The sequence below is a fragment of the Elephas maximus genome, chromosome 17 (genome assembly GCF_024166365.1).
Source record: "Elephas maximus indicus isolate mEleMax1 chromosome 17, mEleMax1 primary haplotype, whole genome shotgun sequence".
Classification (NCBI taxonomy): domain Eukaryota; kingdom Metazoa; phylum Chordata; class Mammalia; order Proboscidea; family Elephantidae; genus Elephas; species Elephas maximus.
Window position 1 is genome coordinate 25,245,359 of NC_064835.1, and position 19,653 is coordinate 25,265,011.

General features: G+C 38.7%; 1 protein-coding gene across 1 annotated transcript; it reads right to left on the reverse strand.

Moving 5' to 3' along the window:
• Window positions 1-581: 581 nt before the first annotated feature.
• Window positions 582-1,520, reverse strand: LOC126060577 (olfactory receptor 143-like). Its single transcript, XM_049856779.1, has one exon. The coding sequence runs from the start codon at window positions 1,512-1,514 to the stop codon at window positions 582-584; it is 933 nt and encodes a 310-aa protein (XP_049712736.1). The 5' UTR covers window positions 1,515-1,520.
• Between the last annotated feature and the right edge of the window lie 18,133 nt (window positions 1,521-19,653).

The following is a 19,653-nucleotide window of genomic DNA, read 5'->3' on the forward strand; positions in this document are numbered from 1 at the left end:
ACCATGATTCAACGTGATATTCAGTAACATTACAAATGTGAGACTGAAAATCCAGAACAAAATCTATTACTAAATGAATGCTGAAAAATTTTGGAATTTTTTACTACTGCTCTGTGTCTACAATTTTTGTCACCACCTTCTCTGTCTTAATGCAATCATAAGTAAAAAGAAAAAAAAAAACACTTGAAACATAAAAGGCTATACAATTGTTTCAGGGAAAGCAAGAAAGTGATGAAGAAGTCACTCAGCATCTCACTCCTCAGTTCACATTAAGTGGGAAAGAAATACACATTCATATAAAATAGGCAGTGTTATCTCTACACAGAAAATAAATCAGTCTAATGTTTGCATCGATACCAGGAATAAAAATCAGGTGGGCCACCTTGGGATTGGAATGATCCTGAAATTCAAGAATAGGTCAACATGGCTATGGTGCATGATGAGAAAAGACATTAGGGTAAAAATCCTCCGAAGAATACTTTAGAAAGAAAGACGAAGAGAAGAAAAAGGAGGAAAGGGTTGAGGAGAAGGAGAAGACACAGCAATGGAGGCAGGCACTAAAGCAGAACTTCTGCTTGTGCTCAGTGTGTCATTCTCTTCACAGTTTTCTTCAGAGCAAGTTTGACATCCTTGTTTCTGAGGCTATAGATGAGGGGATTCAGCATGGGCACCACATTGGTGTAAAACACTGAGAAAAATTTTCCCTGTTCCACAGACCCAGCAGATGATGGTTTGACATAAGTGAGCATTCCAAATCCATAAAATAGACCAACAGTTATTATGTGGGAGCCGCAGGTACTGAAGGCTTTCGACCAACACTTAGATGGTGATATATGAAGGGTAGTAAAAAGAATCAAAGCATAAGAGAGAAAGATAATGAGGCTGGATGCTGAGATAACTGTGCCTACAATAATGGAAACCACAAGCTCATTGGCATAGGTGCTGCTGCAGGAGAGCTGGAGGAGGGGGAAGATGTCACACATGTAATGGTTGATGATGTTGGAGTCACAAAAGATCAACTTGATCATACACCCAGTGTGTACCATGGCACCAGCACACCCCATCATATATGAACCAAACATCAACATGGAACAGACCTTCGGGGACATGGTGGCTGTGTACAGCAGGGGCTTGCAGATGGCCACGTAACGATCATAGGCCATGGCTGTCAACACATAGCACTCAGAGTTAACAAAGAAGCAGAAGAAAAATAGCTGAGTCATGCATCCTGCAAAGGAGATAATGTTCCTCTCAGAAATAAAGCTCATCAGCATTTTGGGAGTAAAGACAAATGAATAGCAGAGATCAATGAAAGACAGATTGAAGAGGAAAAAGTTCATGGGGGTGTGAAGGTGAGAATTCAGGCAAATCAGATTAATTAAGGTTAAATTCCCCACCACAGTGACCACATAGTTCACCAACAACAGAAAAAGCAGGGGCAGCTGGAGCTTAGGTTGGTCTGTTAATCCCATAAGGATAAACTCCATCACTGAAGAGTCATTTTTCATAGCCATTCACTTCACCAGTGTGGTCTGTGGAAAGAGAGTTAGAAGGTGATATTAGCAATGAACTCTTGTTCCCTGTCTCCAGAGGGAGAGCTGGAGTTGCTGGTTTACAAACTCAGAATTGTCTGAAGACCCAGAATAAGGCATCTAAGAAGCCTGATTCCTATGGTGATTCCTGTGGATTTCCCATTTTCCCCTACTTTTTACCCCTTTTGGGTGTCTCTGTATAACAAAGAATGATGGTAGATCCCCAAAGTCTCTGCACATCATTTCTTCCTTTCTACTCAATGGTATCCCTCAATTCCTTCCCCCTAAGAATTAGGGCTAAAAGGGGCAATGAATAGTGATGTTTCCCAGAACCTTTGATTTATGTAATTGAGAGTTCGAAAGGAAATTTTCAAGGCAGAGATGTTTCAACACTCACCTCTTTTTCCTCTAGGTGTCACTGCTGCTGGTGCTTCCTACCCACTGTCCTGAGGGGGACAAGGTTTGATGATGAAGGAGACAATAGTCACGAGCTCAGTCCTCACTCTTTGACATGCTAGAAGAGGGATTCTAGGGTATTCTCTGCAATTTCTGTTTAAGAATTTACCCAGAAGGTGCTCTTCATTTGCAAGGGGTAAAACAATCAACTTATAAGCGCCTCCAAAATAATCACTTTGCTTGAACGGGAATGTATTTCATGGCCTGTAGTTCTGGAGAAATGGATGAGTAGAGCAGAATTTATTCTCTCCCTCATGATTTCCTCCCATGTTTGATGAGCCTCTTGGGTATAGGAATTACTGAGCCTGTGTTTGCATCCTGTGTCATAAAACTAATATTGTATCCTTTGAGACTCAATGTTCTACTCCATTTATAATTTCACACCAGGAATTCTGAATTCCCAGAGCAGGAAAATGAGTGGCCTCCTTTGTCACTCCCCTGGTTATCCGCCCAGAGTCGACAATGCACAGCTCTTAAAAAGGAACGTTCAGTGGCATTGTTACTTGTTGTTAGTAGTGCTTTCTGTGATTCCATAGGAGTTCACTAGTAAAATATCAAATTATTTCCTTTATGCTATATGTGCTTCTGGATTTCACCTCAATGAAGACATGTTGTAGCAGAGTGGTTAAGAAAGAGTGCCCTTAAGACAGACTGAGTTTAAACTCAGGCTTCCTCACTCCCTAACTGTGATAATTTAATCAAGAGATTTAACTTCTTTGTTCCTTGTATCTTCATTGGGGATTAAATGAGTTGATTCACATGAAGCATTAGAATCATTTTCACGGGCTTATTTTTTCTAAAGTGGACTGCCAGGTCCCTCTTGCTAGTCTCTCTTAGTCTTGAAGCTCTGCCAGTATTTGAAATACTGGTAGTAAAGCTTTTGGTATCACAGTAACATGCAAGTCACCACAGTATGACAAGCTGACAGATTTAATTTGTTTTGTTAAAAAGCAAAGCTGTCACCTTAAGGACTAAGGTACACCTGACCCAAGCCCTGGTGTTTTTAATTGCCTCATATGCATGCGAAACTGGGTAATGAATAAGGAAGACCAAAGATGAATTGATGGTTTTGAATTATGGTGTTGGCAAAGAATACACAATATACAATATGCCATGGATTGCAAAAGAAGGAACAAACCCTCCTTGGAAAAAATACAGGTAGAATGTTCATTAGAAGCAAGGATTACGGGACTTCATCTCACATACATAGGACAGGTTATCAGGAGGGACCAGTCCCCGGAGAAGAGTATGTTTGGTAAAGTAGAGGGTCAGTGAAAAAGAGGAAGACAGGCAATGTGATGGGTTGATACAGTGGCTGCAACAATGGGCGCAAGCATAACAATTGTGAGGATGGCACAGGACTGCCAGGTGTTTCATTCTGTGGTATACATAGGGTCTCTGAGTTGGAACTGACTGGATGGCGCCTAACAACAACAGACTTAGAGGTGTGCCTGATACGTATATAAGGAGCCTAGTAACTGTTAGCAGCTTCTCTTTTTCCTTATCCATATTTATAGCATAGGTTTCTCAAACTTGCCACTATTGACACTTTGGACCTGACAATTTTTTGTCATGGGAAGCTGACCTCTGTATTAAAGGATGAACAATACCCCTGGCCTCTAGTCATTATATGCCAGTAGTACCCATCTCCCAGTTGCAACAACCAACTATATTCTCACCTCAGATCATATACTCTAGTATAAAAAGTGAAAAATCATGTATCACACAGCACCACCCATCAGGAGGATTTACCTCTCCCTATAGTTTTTTCATGGACATTCTTGAGTGTCTTTCAGCTTGTACTGGTATACAGCAGATGAATCCTCAAATCAAGCTCAGGACTTCCTCTCCTCCTTCAATGGGCATATACGAACCCAGATAGGGCCACAAGTTCCAGCAAGAGAATGAGGCTAGTGAAACAGCATTGCATGACCTTTGTATCTGGGCTACCTGTTCATGCAGCTTACTGGTACCCTCTTGTTTTGTCAGGGTTGAACCCAGAGGTACTATTTCCACCTACTATGCCCATATAACTTGTGACATGGGGATCTGATAGAACCCAGCTCCTAATGGCAGTTTTGGCTATGTGCTCAAATAGAGTCTCAGGGTTAAACATTCTAAATCTACTGGTCCCAAAAGCATACAAGATGTTATTTCTTAAAAGGCATGTAATTTTCCTTTGTGGATGGCATGGCCTTGACTGAGAGCCCTAGGGGCCAGCATAGTGATTCTCTCACTGGGGCTTGCCATACACTCCACATTCCATCTTTTCCCACCATTAAAAACTTCAATAGCATAAAGTCCGTTAGAGTTTAAGCCCCAAGTGCAGGGCTACAAAGCTGCCCATTGCAGAGCCTTTTTCTACTCTGAGCCCCACTCATATGAACTGACTTCCATGTTACACAGTGTATGGGTCAGAGCAGTATTCCTAAGAGTGGAATATGTTGCCTCCCTAACCCTTCGTTGTGATAGAGCATGCAACAATTTCTCTTTTATTTTGGAAGAGATTTCCGAGCATGCCTCTCAACACAGGACACATACAAGTTCAGGTAAAATGGTAGGTACCTGAAGGTTTGCAGGGTTTACTTTCCATTCCCTGGAGAGCATGAGTCTTACCATTGCTGCTTCCAACATGCTAGCCACGTCTTGTTCTTACTATCTAATCAGAAATATGACATCAGTTCAAAAGATGAATGTTATCTTTGGTAGGGTGCCCAGAGGGTGTGAGTCTATTCAGAATACTTCATGACAGAGGCAGAAGAGGTAAAATAATCCCTCCCACCACAAAATTGTAAGTATCTAATGCTACCCATTCCACTTGAATGAAAATTCATTCTGATCCTTTTTTCTGATCAAAATAGACAAGAATGCATTTGTCAAATGATTGGCTGTATAATGTATATCTAGGTCCTTATTAAACTTTTCTAGCAATAACAACATGTATGCTACAACAGCTGTTCACAATGAACAGCTTGTTCATGTTCATAGCACTGAGTTTCTGTTTACAGGAATGGAAAAGTGTGTCAAGTCCTCTTTACTTTCAGAAAGCGAGTCTGTGTTATCTGCACATGACACATTGATAAAGAGTCTTCCTCCAATCCTGATGCCCTGTACTTCACGTAGTTCAGCTTCTCAGGTTATTTGCTCAGCATACAGATCGAATAAGTATGGTGAAAGGATACAACACTGCTACACACCTTTCCTGGCTTTAACCACACAGCATCCCCTTATTCTTTCCCAATGACTGCCTCTTGGTCTATGTAGAGATTCCTCATGAGCACATTAAGTGCTCTGGAATGCCCATTCTTTGCAATGTTTTTATAATTTGTTATAATCCGCACAGTCAAGTGACTTTGCATAGTCAAGCAAGCGTAGATATACATCTTTCTGGTATTCTAGGTTTTCAGCCAAGATCCATCTGACATCAGCGATGATATCTCTCCTTCCAAGTCCTCTTCTGAATCCAGCTTGAAATTTCTGGAAGTTCCCTGTCGAAGTACTGCTATACTGCTTTTGAATCATCTTCAACAAAATTTTATTTGTGTGTGATATTAATGATATTGTTTATAAATTTCCCATTCTGTTGGATCAGATTTCTTTGGAATGGGCAAAAATAGAGATCTTTTCCGGTCAGTTGGCCCGGTAGTTGTCTTCCAAATTTCTTGGCATAGATGAGTGAGCACCTCCAGCTCTGCCTCTGTTTGTTGAAACATCTCAATTGATATTCCGTCAATTCCTGGAGCCTGTTTTTCCCCCAATGACTTCAGTGCAACTTGGATTTCTTCCTTCAGCACCATCTGTTCTTGACCACACGCTACGTCCTGAAATGGTTGAACGTTCACCAATTCATTTTGGTACAGTGACTCTTTGTACCCCTTCCATTTTCTTTTGATGCTTCTGTTTAATATTTTCCCTATAGAACACTTCAATATTGCAACTGAAGGCTTGAGTTTTTTCTTCAGTTTTTTCAGCTCAAGAAATACCGAGCATGTTCTTCCTTTTGCTTTTCTAAATCCAGGTTTTTACATATTTCATTATAATACTTTGTGTTCTCAAGCTGCCCTCTGAAATCTTCTGTGCAGCTTTTTTACTTTACCATTTTTCCTTTTCACTTTACCTACTCTACATTCAAAAGCAAGTTTCAGAGTCTCTTCTGACATCCATTTTGGTCTTTTCTTTCTTTCCCATCTTTTTAATGACCTCTCGTTTTCTTCAGTATAATGTCCTTGATGTCAATTCACCACTTGCCTGGCCTTCAATCAGCACTGTTCATTGGAGCAAATCTATTTTTCTTATAGTCTCTAAATTCAGATGAGAAATACTCAAGGTCATACTGTGTTTTTCACGGACTTGTTCTAATTTTCTTGAACTTCAGCTTGCATACGAGCAATTGATGTTCTGTTCTGCAGTCGAATCCTGGCCTTGTTTCTACTGATGATATTGAGCTTTCCCACTGTCTCTTTCCACAGATGGAGTTAATTTGATTCCTCTGTATTCCATCTGGTGCAAGGTCTATGTGTAGTCACCATTCGTATTGTTGAAAAAAAGATATTTGAAAGGAAGAAGTCGTTGGTCTTGCAAAATCCAATCATGCAACCTGCAACATAATTTCTGTCTCCAAGACCGTATTTTCCAACTACCAATTCTTCTTAGTTTTCAACTTTAGCATTCTAATCGGCAGTAATTATCAATGCACCTTTTTTTTTTTTTTTTTTTTACTGTGCAATAAGTGAAAGTTTACAAATCAGGTCAGTTGTTCTTACAAATATTTATATACACCATGCTAGGTACTCCTAGTTGCTCTACCCTCAATGAGATAGCATGTTCCCCTTCTCCACCCTGAATTCCCCGTGTCCGTTCAGCCAGCTCCTCTCCCCCTCTGCCTTTGCAACTAGCCTACAGACAGGAGCTGCCAACGTAGTCTCGTGTGTCTACTTGAGCCAAGACGCTCACTCCTCACCAGTATCATTTTTAGTCTTATATTCCAGTCCAACCCCTGTCTGAAGAGTTGGCTTTGAGAATGGTTCCAGTCTTGGGCTAACAAAAGGTCTGGGGACCATGACCTCCCGGGTCCTTCTAGTCTCAGTCAGACCATTAAGCCTGGTCTTTTTACAAGAATTTGAGGTCTGCATCCCACTGCTTTCCTGCTCCATCAGGGATTCTCTGTTTTGTTCCCTCTCAGGGTAGTCATCGGTTATAACCACACACCATCAAGTTCTTCTGGTCTCAGGCTGATGTAGTCTCTATGTGGCCCTTTCTGTCTCTTGGGCTCAGAATTACATTGTGTCTTTGGTGTTCTTCATTTTCCTTTGCTCCAGCTGGGTTGAAACCAATTGATGCATCTTACATGGCCACTTGCTAGGGTATAAGATCCCACATGCCACTCACCAAAGAGGAATGTAGAATATTTTCTTAATATATTTTTTTATGCCAATTGACCTAGATGTCCCCTGAAACCGTGGTCCCCAGATCCCTGCCCCTGCTACTCTGTCCTTTAAAGCATTTGGTTGTATTCAGGGATCTTCTTTGCTTTTAGTTTAGTCCATTTGTGCTGACTTCTCCTGTATTGTGTGTTGTCTTTCCCTTCACCGATAATAGTTCTTGTCTACTATTTAATTAGTGAATACCTCTCTCCCTCCCCACCCTCATAACCATCAAAGAATATTTTCTTCTGTGTTTAAACTATTTCTTGAGTTCTTATAATAGTGGTCTCATACAATATTTGTCCTTTTGCAACTGACTAATTTCACTTAGCATAACACCTTCCAGATTCCTCCATGTTATGAGATGTTTCACGGGTACATGCTTGTTCTTTATCGTTGGGTTCATTTGTGTGATTATACCATAATTTATTAATCCGTTCATATATTGATTGGCACCTTGGTTGCATCCATCTTTTTGCTATTGTAAACAATGTTGCAATAAATATATCTGTTCGTGTAAAGGCCCTTATTTCTCTAGGATATGTTGCAAGGAGTGGGATTGTTAGATCATACGGTAGTTCTATTTCTAGCTTTTTAAGGAATCAACAAATTGATTTCCAAAGTGGTTGTATCACTTTACATTCCCAACAGCAGTGTATAAGTACTCCAGTCTCTCCACAATCTCTCCAACATTTATTATTTTGTCTTTTGTGGATTAATACAAGCCTTGTTGGAGTGAGATGGTATCTCATTGTAGTTTTGATTTGCATTTCTGTAATGGCTAATGATGCTGAGCATTTCCTCATGTGTCTGTCAGCTGCCTGAATGTCTTCTTTGGTGAAGTGTCTGTTCATATCCTTTGCCCATTATTTAATTGGGTTATTTCTCTTTTTGTTGTTGAATTTACAGCATCACGTAGATTTTAGAAATCAGACGCAGATCCGAAATGTCAGAGCTAAAAACTTTTTCCCAGTCTGTAGGTAATCTTTTGACTCTTTTGGTAAAGTCTTGGGATGAGCATAGGTGTTTCACTTTTAGGAGTTCCCAGTTATCTAGTTTCTCTTCTGGTGTTTGTGCATTGTTTGTAATGTTTTGTGTACCATTTATGCCATGTATTAAGGTTCCCAGCGTTTTCCCTATTTTTTCTTGCATGATCTTTATCGTTTTAGATTTTATATTTAGGTCTTTGATCCATTTTGAGTTAGTTTTTGTGCACAATGTGAGGTATGAGTCTTGTTTCATTTTTTTGCAGATGGATATCCAGTTATACCAGCACAGTTTGTTAGACTGTCTTTTCTCCTTTTAACTGCTTTTGGGCCTTTGTCAAACATCAGCTGCTCATAGGTGGATGGATTTATGTTTCAATTCTCAATTCTTTTCCATTGGTCTATGTATCTGTTGTTGTACCAGTTCCAGGTTGTTTTGACTACTGTGGCAGTATCATAGGTTCGAAAATCAGATAGTGTGAGGCCACTTTATTCTTCCTCTTCAGTACTGCTTTACTTATCTGGGCCCTCTTTCCCTTCTACATGAAGTTGTTGATTTTTTTTCCATCTCATTAAAAAATGTCATTGGAATTTGGATTGAAATTATATTGTATCTATAGATCACTGTGAGTAGAATAGACATTTTTTCAATGGTGAGTCTTCCTACCCATGAGTAAGGTATGTTTTTCCACTTATGTAGGTCTCTTTTTCTTTCTTACAGTAGAATCTTGTAGTTTTTTTTTTGTATAGGTCTTTTACATCTCTGGTTAGATTTATTCCTAAGTATTTTATCTCCTTGGGGAGGACGGGATTGTAAATGGTATTGATTTGCATAATTCCTCTTTGACATTCTCTTTGTTGGTGTAAAGGAATTGGACTGATTTCTCTATGTTTGTCTTGTATCCTGATACTCTGCTGAACTCTTCTGTTAGTTTCAGTACCTTTCCATAGGATTCTTTAGGATTTTCTGCTTATAAGATCATGTCAGCTACAAATAGAGGTGCTTTTACTTCTCCCTTACTAATTTGGATGCCCTTTATTTCTTTATCTATCTTACCTGCCCTGGCTAGGACCTCTAGCACAATGTCGAATAAGAGTTGTGATAAAGAGCATCTTTGTCTGGTTCCTATTCTCAAGGGGATTGCTTTCAGACTCTCTCCATGTAGGATGATGTTGGCTGTTGGCTTTGTATAAATGCCCTTTATTATGTTGAGCAATTTTCCTTCTGTTCCTATTTTGCCGAGAGTTTTTATCATGAATGGGTATTGGACTTTGTCAGATGCCTTTTCAGCATCAACTGATAAAATCATGTGGTTCTTGTCTTTTGTTTTATTTGTATGATGGATTACATTGATTCTTTTTCTAATGTTGAACCATCCCTGCATACCTGGTATGAATCCACTTGGTCATGGTGAATTTTTTTTTTTTTTTTTTTTTGATCTGTTGTTGAATTCTCCTGGGTAGAATTTTATTGAGGATTCTTGCGTCTGAATTCCTAAGGAATATAGGTCTGCAATTTTCTTTTGTTTTTTGTGGTGTCTTTACCTTGTTTTGGTATCAGGGATATGCTGGTTTTATAGAATGAGTTTGGGAGTATTCCATCCTTTCCTATGCTCTGAAATACCTTTAGTAGTAGTGATGTTAATTCTTCTCTGAACATTTGGTAGAATTGTCCAGTGAAGCTGTCAGGGCCAGGTCTTTTTTTGTTGGGAGTGTTTTTTTAATTACCTTTTGAATCTCTTCCTTTTTTATGGGTTTATTTAGTTTTTATACCTCTGTTTGTGTTACTTTAGGTAGGTAGTATGTTTCTAGAATATCATCCATTTCTTCTAGGTTTTCAAATTTCTTAGAGTACAATTTTTCATAGTAACCTGATAGGATTCTTTTAATTTCAGTTGGGCCTATTGTGATATCACCCATCTCATTTCTTATTTGGGTTATCTGCTTCCTCTCCTGTTTTTCTTTTGCAGTTAGGCCAATGGTTTACCAGCTTTTGGTCTCTTCAACACTTTCAATTGTTTTTCTGTTCTCTATTTCATTTATTTCTGCTCTAACTTTTATTATTTGCTTTTTTTCTGTTGCCTGAGGATTTCTTTTATTGCTGTCTTTGTTCAAGTTGTTGGGATAATTCTTTGATTTTGGCCTTTTCTTCTTTTTGGATGTGTGCATTTATTGCTATATATTGACATCTGAGCACTGCTTTTGCTGTGTCCCAAAGGTTCTGGACATTTCATTCTCATTGGATTCTACGAATTTCCTTATTCCACCCTTAATTTCTTCTATAACCCAGTAATTTTCGAGCAGGGTGTTGTTCAGTTTCCCAGTGTTTGATTTCTTTTCCCTGCTTTTTCTGTTATTGGTTTCTACTTCTATGGCTTTATGGTCAGAGAAGATGCTTCGTAATATTTTGATGTTATGGATTCTGGTAAGGCTTGCTTATGACCTAACATGAGGCCTATTCTGAAGAATGTTCCAGGTTCATTGGAAAAGAAATTATACTTGGCTGCTGTTCGGTGGGGTGTGCTTTATATGTCTATGAGGTCAAGTAGGTCGATTGTGGCATTTAGATCTTCCGTGTCTTTTTTTGAGCTTCTTTCTGGATGTTCTGTCCTTCACCAGAACTCGTGTGTGGAAGTCTCCTAATATTATTGTCTATCTCACTTTTCAATACTGTTAGACCTTGTTTTATGTATCTTGAAGCCCTGTCATTGGGTGTGTAAATATTTAAAATGGCCATATCTCCTGGTATATTGTGCCTTTAATCATTACATAGAGTCCTTCCTTATCCTTTATGGTGGATTTAACTTTAAAGCCTATTTTCTCAGGGATTAATATTGCTACTCCTGCTCTTTTTTGATTGTTGTTTACCTGATATTTATTTTTTCCATCCTTTGAGTTTTAGTTTCTTTGTATCTTTAAGTCTAAGGTGTGTCTCTTGTGGGCAGCACATAGACAGACTGTTTTTTTCATCCGTTCTGCCACTCTGTCTCTTTATTGGAGCATTCAGTCCATTTGCAATCAGCGTAATTAGGAATAGGTGTGAGTTTAGTGCTGTCATTTTGATGCTTTTTTTTATGTGTTGTAGACAGTTTCTTTTTTCCACTTAATTTTTTGTGCTGTGTAATTTTTCTTTATATGTCTTTTCCTCTTTTTCATTGTTGTTGATTTTGTTTTTGCTGAGTCTCTATTTTTTATTTTTTTGTTGTGTAGATTGTCTCCTTTGTGGTGACCTTAATATTTACTCTTTTTTTTTTAAGTTTAAACCAAACTTTTATTTCTTTATATCACCTTGACTTCATCTCTATGTGATTTGATATTGACTGTTGTCTCTGAGCTGTTTAAAAGTTATAGCATTAGTTTATTTTATGTTTGCTTACTGTATCCTAGCTTCTTGCTTTGTTTTGTTTTGATATGCCCAAGTAGGCTGCTTGAGTGAGCTACCTAGATTATTTGTACCTTTGAAGCTCTCACATCCTGTCACCAGATGGCTAGAGCTTTCACCAGGTATATGAGCCTAGCAGTCCATTCACTTTTCTTGTATGGATTCAGCTCAGGTGTCCAGGTAGTTGGTCATCAAGTGACCAACTGCATTGTGATGCAGGCTTTGCCCCACCATCTTAAAAGGGCATGGGTGATTGGTGTAGGCACAGGTAACTGGTTGCAACAGGCAGTTACACTCTGAACAAGCAGGGGGCTGATAATCTTACCCAAATATCTATGAAGAAAGTGAATCCCTGCACCCTAGATTGCAGAGGTGGGTGAATTCTGCAGCCAGAGCATGGGCACCCGATGCTTTTGGTTGTAAGCACTGGGAGGCACTACTTATCCTTGGACCCCTGTCTTGGGTGGCTTGGTGGCGTGGGTGGTGCCACCAGTCCTTAGGCCCTAGATATGGGTAGGTGAGGACCCTGTTTAATAGGCAAAGTGGTGTCAAACATCAAAAACCCACCGTTCCACTGCACAGCCAAAACAGTTGAAGTTAGATCTCAAGCACATATACCATTACAGTCCAGCAACAGAGGTCTAAGCTCCTGAAATGGCCCACACAGGTCCATGTAGGGGTGAAAGGTGTTCAACATCTGCGTACCATTTGTGCCTGGACAGGAGTCACTTCTGTCTTGAGTTCCTCAGCTTAGGGAAGATGGCAGATTATCTTTTCCCCCAATTGTTAATTTATTCCTTGTCCAAGGCCGGGAGATTGGCACAGGGCGTGCAGCAGGACCTAACTCATGCCCAGGGAAATTGACAGCCGCTGAAACCAGCTTGGGGGCTGAGGGCATGGTAGACTAGACGCAAGTGCTTAGCTTTTACCAAGAGTGCTGTTCTTCTCTGATTCCAGAGGTGTGAGTAGACTGTGCAGTTTGCTGTCTCTCCCTGAGGAAACCACATCCCGTATGCTACCGCCAGCCCAGCACAGTCATGCTAGGGAATCCTGCCTTAGGGGAGCCAGTTCCCAACAAGTAAGATGCAGCAACTCCTTGCTGCTTCTGAATCTTCTCTCCCTCCCCCTACCATTCAGTCTGATCTCCTAACTTTACTTTTGATGTTTACAGCTCCTAAATTGTCAGATATATAATAGTTTGACTGTTTTTTTAGGGTCTTTGTTGTTTGAGGGATCATCAAAAGTGACTACTGTGCCATACAGGCTCCGTATCCAATTATCAATGCAACTTGATTGCATTTTTTATCAATTTAAGAGTGCAGAAGTTGGTAAAAATCTTCAATATCTTCATCTTTGGCCTCAGTGGTTGGTGGGTAAATTGGAATATTAATCTTATTAACTAGTTTTCATTGTAGGCTTATGGATATTATCCTATCAGTAACAGCATTGTACTTCAGGATGGTTCTCAAAATGTTCTTTTTGATGATGAATGCAGCGCCATTCCTCTGTAATGTGTCATTCCTTCCATAGTTGACCATATGATTGTCTGAATCAAAATAACCAGTACCAGTCCATTTCAGCTCATTAATATATAGGATATCTAACCTTCTGTGTCCATTTTCTTTTGATGGTTTCCAATTTTCCTATATTCATACTTCATACATTCCTCACTCCTATTATTAATGGGTGTCTGCAGCCATTTCTTCTCATTTTAAGCCATGCCACATCAGCAAAAGAAGTTTGAAAAAGCTTGACTAAATCCACATCATTAAGGTCGACTCTACTTTGAGGGGATAGTACTTCCCCTGATATGAATGCAATTGTGTCCCCTAAAAATATTCGTCAACTTCGCTAGACCGTGATTCCTAGTATTGTGTGGCTATCTACCATTTATTTTGTCATCTGATGTGATTATCCTTTGTGTTGTAAATCGTACCTTTAAGATGTTAATGAAGCAGAATTAGAGGCTGTTATGTTAATGAGGCAGGACTCAATCTACAAGATTGGGTTGTGTCTTAAATCAATCTCTTTTGAAATATAAGAGAGAATCAAGCAGAGACACATGGGGACCTCATGTCACCAAGATACTAGAGCCTAGAGAATAGCCTGTCCTTTTGACCTGGGGTCCCTGTGCTGAGAAGCTCCTTGATCATGGAAGATTGAGGAAAAGGACCTTCTCCCAGAGTGACAGAGAAAGCCTTTCCCTGGAGCTAGCACACTGAATTCAGACTTCTAGCCACCTAGACAGTGACAGAAAAAATTTCTCTTTTTTAAAGCCATCCACTTGTGGTACTTCTGTTTTAGCAGCACTAGATGACTAACACATCTCTCCTCATATTTTGAGTGCCTTCCAACCAGAGGGCTCATCTTCTGGCACTGTATTAGACAATGTTCTAATGCTATTCATAAGCTTTTCACTGGCCAATTTTTTTTTTTTTTTCTTTTCTTTTCAGAACTAGACTGCCAGGTCCCTCTTCCTAGTCTGTCTAACTCTGGAAGCTCAGCTGAAACCTGTCTACCATGGGTGACCCCACAGGTATTTGAAATACCTGTGCAATAGCTTCTAGCATCACACCACCATGCAAACCAACACAGTAAAACAAACTGACAGATTTGTAGGGCTTGCACAGTTACAATGAGTAAATTTTATAGTGTGTATATTATACATCAGCAAAGCTTTTTTTTTTTTTAAATCTGGGTCACTGGGATTGTGAATTTAAACTACAGTTGCAGCACAGCCTGAGATTATCAGTTACAATGCCATGGCATGTTTGTGTGCAGCTTAAGTCAACATAGTGTTAATTTTACTGAGTATGACCTCTGAAACCCCTAATATTTTTCAAGATAAAAGAACAATAGAAAAGAAAATATTAAACATAACATTATGTGCAAGATAATGTTTATAATATCTCATCTCTACACTCCATTCTATGAACTTGGCCATAGAAGAGCTTATAGTGTATGAAGCATACTGACAAACATTTTGAAACTCAAAGTGAAAAGGATAAGGTAGTCCCTTCTCCTTTCCTTTCCCCCAGAATGTAAGGTAAGCTTAAGAACCATGAAGACGTAATAGAGGCAGTAATGATTAAACAGAAAGTTGAAAGGGTAGGCTGAGGAAATGGAAAGCAATATGTCATCAGATGAGGAGGAGAGGGGCATGGCAAGGAGAAAGTACATACCATTCCAGGAAGAGTATAACCATAAAATGGAATATTACATGGCAATTACAAATTAGGATTGTAAGGATACACAGCAAAATGGCAATGGTAGTTACCTCAGGGTGATATCTGAGTTCTAGCCAAGGATTTAGGGTGAGGATCTATTCAGCTCCAATAGGAGATAAAATATATTGAGGAATCTAAGACTGAAGAACACGAGAAAGACACTCAACAAGATGGATTGACACAGTGGCTTCAACAATGGGATCAAACGTAAAAAGGATTGTGAGGATGGCACAGAACCAGGCTGTGTTCCCTTCTGTTAAACATAGGGTTGCTATGGGTCAAAAGCATTTTGATGGCACCTAACAACAAAACTGAGACTGGGCATAAGATCTAGGGGCAAATAGAAAGAGGAAGATTGTGGCAGGTCAGAGAGTGCAGGTGCCCAGAAAATCAGCATACACCCAGCAAATGCTGAGTTTAGGGCTGCAGGACTAGTGTGAGATCTCTGTGTGGAGGACAAGGGTATCACAAATTATTGCTCATCTTGGTGCTTTTTTCAGCTCAAGAATGAATGTGGCTGATTCAGCACGATACATACAGCATTTTTAGAGTAGTTATCTCTACCTTTTTTCTCAAAGACAAATAAACCAACATTGTATTCCACGAGAGACATTACCACAATTTAATTTATTCATCAAATCTTTATTTCAGAAAAGCCAATAGATAAATTGATAGAGAAAGACCGAGAGATTTCACCTTGAAACTGGAACAAAACAAGGGTGCCCACTCTCACCACTTTTATTCAATATTGTATTAAAAGTCCTACCCAGAGCAATAAGATAAGAAAAAGAAATAAAAGGTATTCAGACAGGAAAAGAAGTAAAATTATCTCTTTTTGTAGATGATTTCATCTTACATATAGAAAATCTCAAAGAGTTCACAAGAAAACTTCCAGAGCTAATAGAGGAATTTAGCAAAGTTGAAGGGTAAAAGGTCAACAAACGAAAGTCAGTTGGGCTTCTATACACCAGCAATGAGAAATCTGAAAGAGAAATTAGGGAAACAATTTCATTTATAGCAACATCTAAGAGAATAAAATACTTAGGAATAAATCCAACCAGGAATTTGAAGATCTTATACAGTGAAAACTACAAAACATTGCTGAAGGGGACTAAAAAAGATTTAAATAAATGGAAAGATGTTCCATGTTCTTGGACTGGAAGACTTAACGTTTTTAAGATGTCAACACTACTCAAAGCAGTAGATAGATTCAATTCGATCCAGATCAAAATACCAAAAATAGATTCAATTCGATCCAGATCAAAATACCAACAGCATTCTTTATAGTAATAGAAAAACAAATCCTCAAATTTATATGGAATGACAAGAGGCCCTGAATAGTTAAAACAAACTTGAAAGAGAAAAACAAAGTAGGAAGGCTCATAACTCCTGAATTTAAAACATGCTACACAGCTACAGAAATTAAAACAGTCTGGTACTAGCATAACAATAGACACCTAGACCAATGGAATAGAATTAAGAGTCCAGAAATAAACCCACATGTCTATGATCAACTAGTTTTTGACAGGGGTGCTAAATCCATTCAGTGAGGAAAGAAGAGCCTCATCAATAAATGGTACTGGGAAAATTGAATTTCCACATGCAGAAAAAAAACACGGTCTATGCTTTACACTATACACAAAAACAAATCCCAAATGGATTAAAGACCCAAATACGTAAACTAAAACAATAAAATTCTTAGAACAACAAGCAAGGGCAATGCTGTCAGTCTAGCTTTCAAAAGTGGATTATGAAATATAAAAACAAAAGCACAAACAGCAGAAAACCAAAATAAGTAAATGAGACTTCATAAAAATTAAAAACTTTTGGTCATCAAAAGACTTCAACAAAAAATCGAAAAGACAAGACATTGACTGGGAGACTATCTTTGGAAACCATATATCCAACAAGAATTTAATAAGCAATATATATATAAAACATCAATAACTTAACAACAAAAAGACAAATAACCCATTCATAAAACAGGCAAAGGAGTTGAATAGACATTTCACCAAAGAGAACATCCATATATCCACCAAGCACATGAAAAGATGCCAGCCTCATTAGCCATCAGAGAGAGGCCAATCAAAACCACAATGAGATATCATTTCACTGCCACTAGGATGGCAATAAAAAATAAATAAATAAACAGAAAATAACAAATGTTGACGAGGATGTGGCGAAGTTGGAACACTTAACCATTGCTGGTGGCAATGCAAAATGGTAATGGTCATTGTGGAAAACAGGGTGGCAGTTTCTAAAAAAACTGAGAATAGAACTTCCAAAAGATCCAGCAATTTTACTCCTACGTAAACACCAAAAAGATCTGAAAGCAGAAATTCAAAAAGAGACTTGTGAACCAATGCTCATTGCGGCACCATTCACAATAGCCAAAATGTGGAAACAACGTAAATACCCATCATCAAATGAATGGATAAACAAAATGTGGCATATACATGCAGTGAAATGCTACTCAGCCAGTAGGAGACATAAAGTCTTCATACATGTTACAGTATGGACGGAGTTTGAAGACATTATGCTGAGGGAAATAAGTCAATCACCAAAGGATAAATATTGTAAGATCTCATTTATGTAAAGAGATATGAAAACATAAATATATAGAGACCAAAGTTTATTTTGTGGTTAGCAGGGAAGGGGAGGGAGAAGGCAAAGCCAGGAAAAGGTGATGGAAAATTTGCATTGATTGGGTTGTATAGCCAACTATTATAATTTCTGTCAATAAGTTGTATACCTGTAAAAGCTGAATTGGCAAATGTTGTGTATGGACATATAACAACAACAAAAAGATAAGAGGAGCAGCTGAGGCTTCTTATGTACAACCAAACAATTCATGGCCTTGGGTGGAGGTTTAGGGCCATGGATTCATGTGAAATCACAGTTAAGTGGCCTAATAACTTGTTTTGTGCTTATTTTCTAACTCCTAGTTCCTTGTATACTGCCTAGGGTCTTAAAAGCTTGCAAGCAGCCATCCAAGGCACAACAATTGATCTCTATTCACCTGGAGCAACAGAAGAAGCAACTGAGTCAGAAACAGGAAGATATGGAATGTCTAGCTAATTGCCTCCGTGAACAATTGCCTTCTTTGCCATGAACCAGAAGTACTGGATGGTGCCTGGCTGCCATTATTGAATATTTTAAATAAAGATTCTAAAGAAGACTGATCAAAAGGGGAAAAATGCAGAACAGATTTTCATATTCTCATGGACTCTAGAATTTCTGGAGCCATGGAGAGTGGACGAACCCCTGAAACTATTGCCTTGAGATAATCTTTAAACTTTAAACCAAAAACATCACCTAAAATCATCCTAAAAATCCAACAATATTTTAGCTTAACTAGTAAAAAATCTCACCTTAAGCATTATGCTCTTTTAAGAACTATCTATAAGAGATCAAACTGACAACCGAGAAAACCCAGTGCAGTTGAGTGGATTCCAACTCATAGCAACTCTACAGGACAGAGTAGAAGTACCCCATAGAGTTTCCAAGGACTGCCTGATGAATTTGTACTGCCGACCCTTTAGGTCAGCAGCCGTAGCACTTAACCACTACTTCACCATTAAAGATTAGATGGGGACCTTAGGGGGAAGTGAGTTTTTGTTAATGAGAGATGAACAACTCAGAAAAAGGAGGATGAGAATGGTGACACAACTCAAAGAATGTAATCAATGTCACTAAATAGTACATATATGTTTTTTGTGCATCTGGTGTAGGTATGTATTCTCAACAACAAAAAATAAATAAAATTTAGGAAAAAATAAACTCAGCAAAAATGTTTATTTTCAATGATAATTCCTATGCCAGCTGCAATTTGAGTTTTGTACAGCTTAAAATACACAGTGCCATAGCACATCAGAGACACAAAAACATGGGCAATTTAGTTGTTCTCAGGTCCTCCTGCTCTCTGGACTTAAAATTTCTTTAATAATGTATAAACCTAAGCCCTCATCCTACCCAGAAAAATTCTGTTATCTCCATAGTATTTCCAGGACTTTCCAGAAGGGAGAGGGTAGGGACTTTCATTTTCTCATTATTTTGCTTTTGAAATTTCTCCTTCCTGAGTTCAGTTTCGATTACCACTCACTATTTTATCTCCTAAAGTTGTGGTTAGCTTTCATTACCTGATTCCTCACTAATTAGTCTATACATTTTTTTCCTTTGTTCCCTAAAACACTGCTAAGAGTGTATGACCATTGTCCATTATAAGCTCTATCAAAGCTTTTTGTACAGCGTAGGTTAACCACAGTACTTAACAGAACTGGATAAAAGAGAGTTTGAAATGCAGTATCCGAACTCCCATTGACCATTTCCTACACAGGAACTTTTTATTTATTGGCTGTGTGACTGTTTGGTCCTGGTCTAATGACACATGTTTCTGGACTTCTTTCTCTCCCATTTCCTCTATTCTTTGAAATAAAAACACCTGCAAATATTTCAAATCAGTATCATTTTATTTTTCAGAAAAAATCAGGGCTTATTTGGGTCATTCATCTCCCAACTGTATTTGCCCAATAGGCATCTTCCTCCCATCAGAAAGAACCATCAAAACATTTCCCTAAAAAAATAAAAAGGAACAAAAAATCACTGCTCACCCTGAAAGAAAGTGATGTAACCCCTTGGAACAAAACA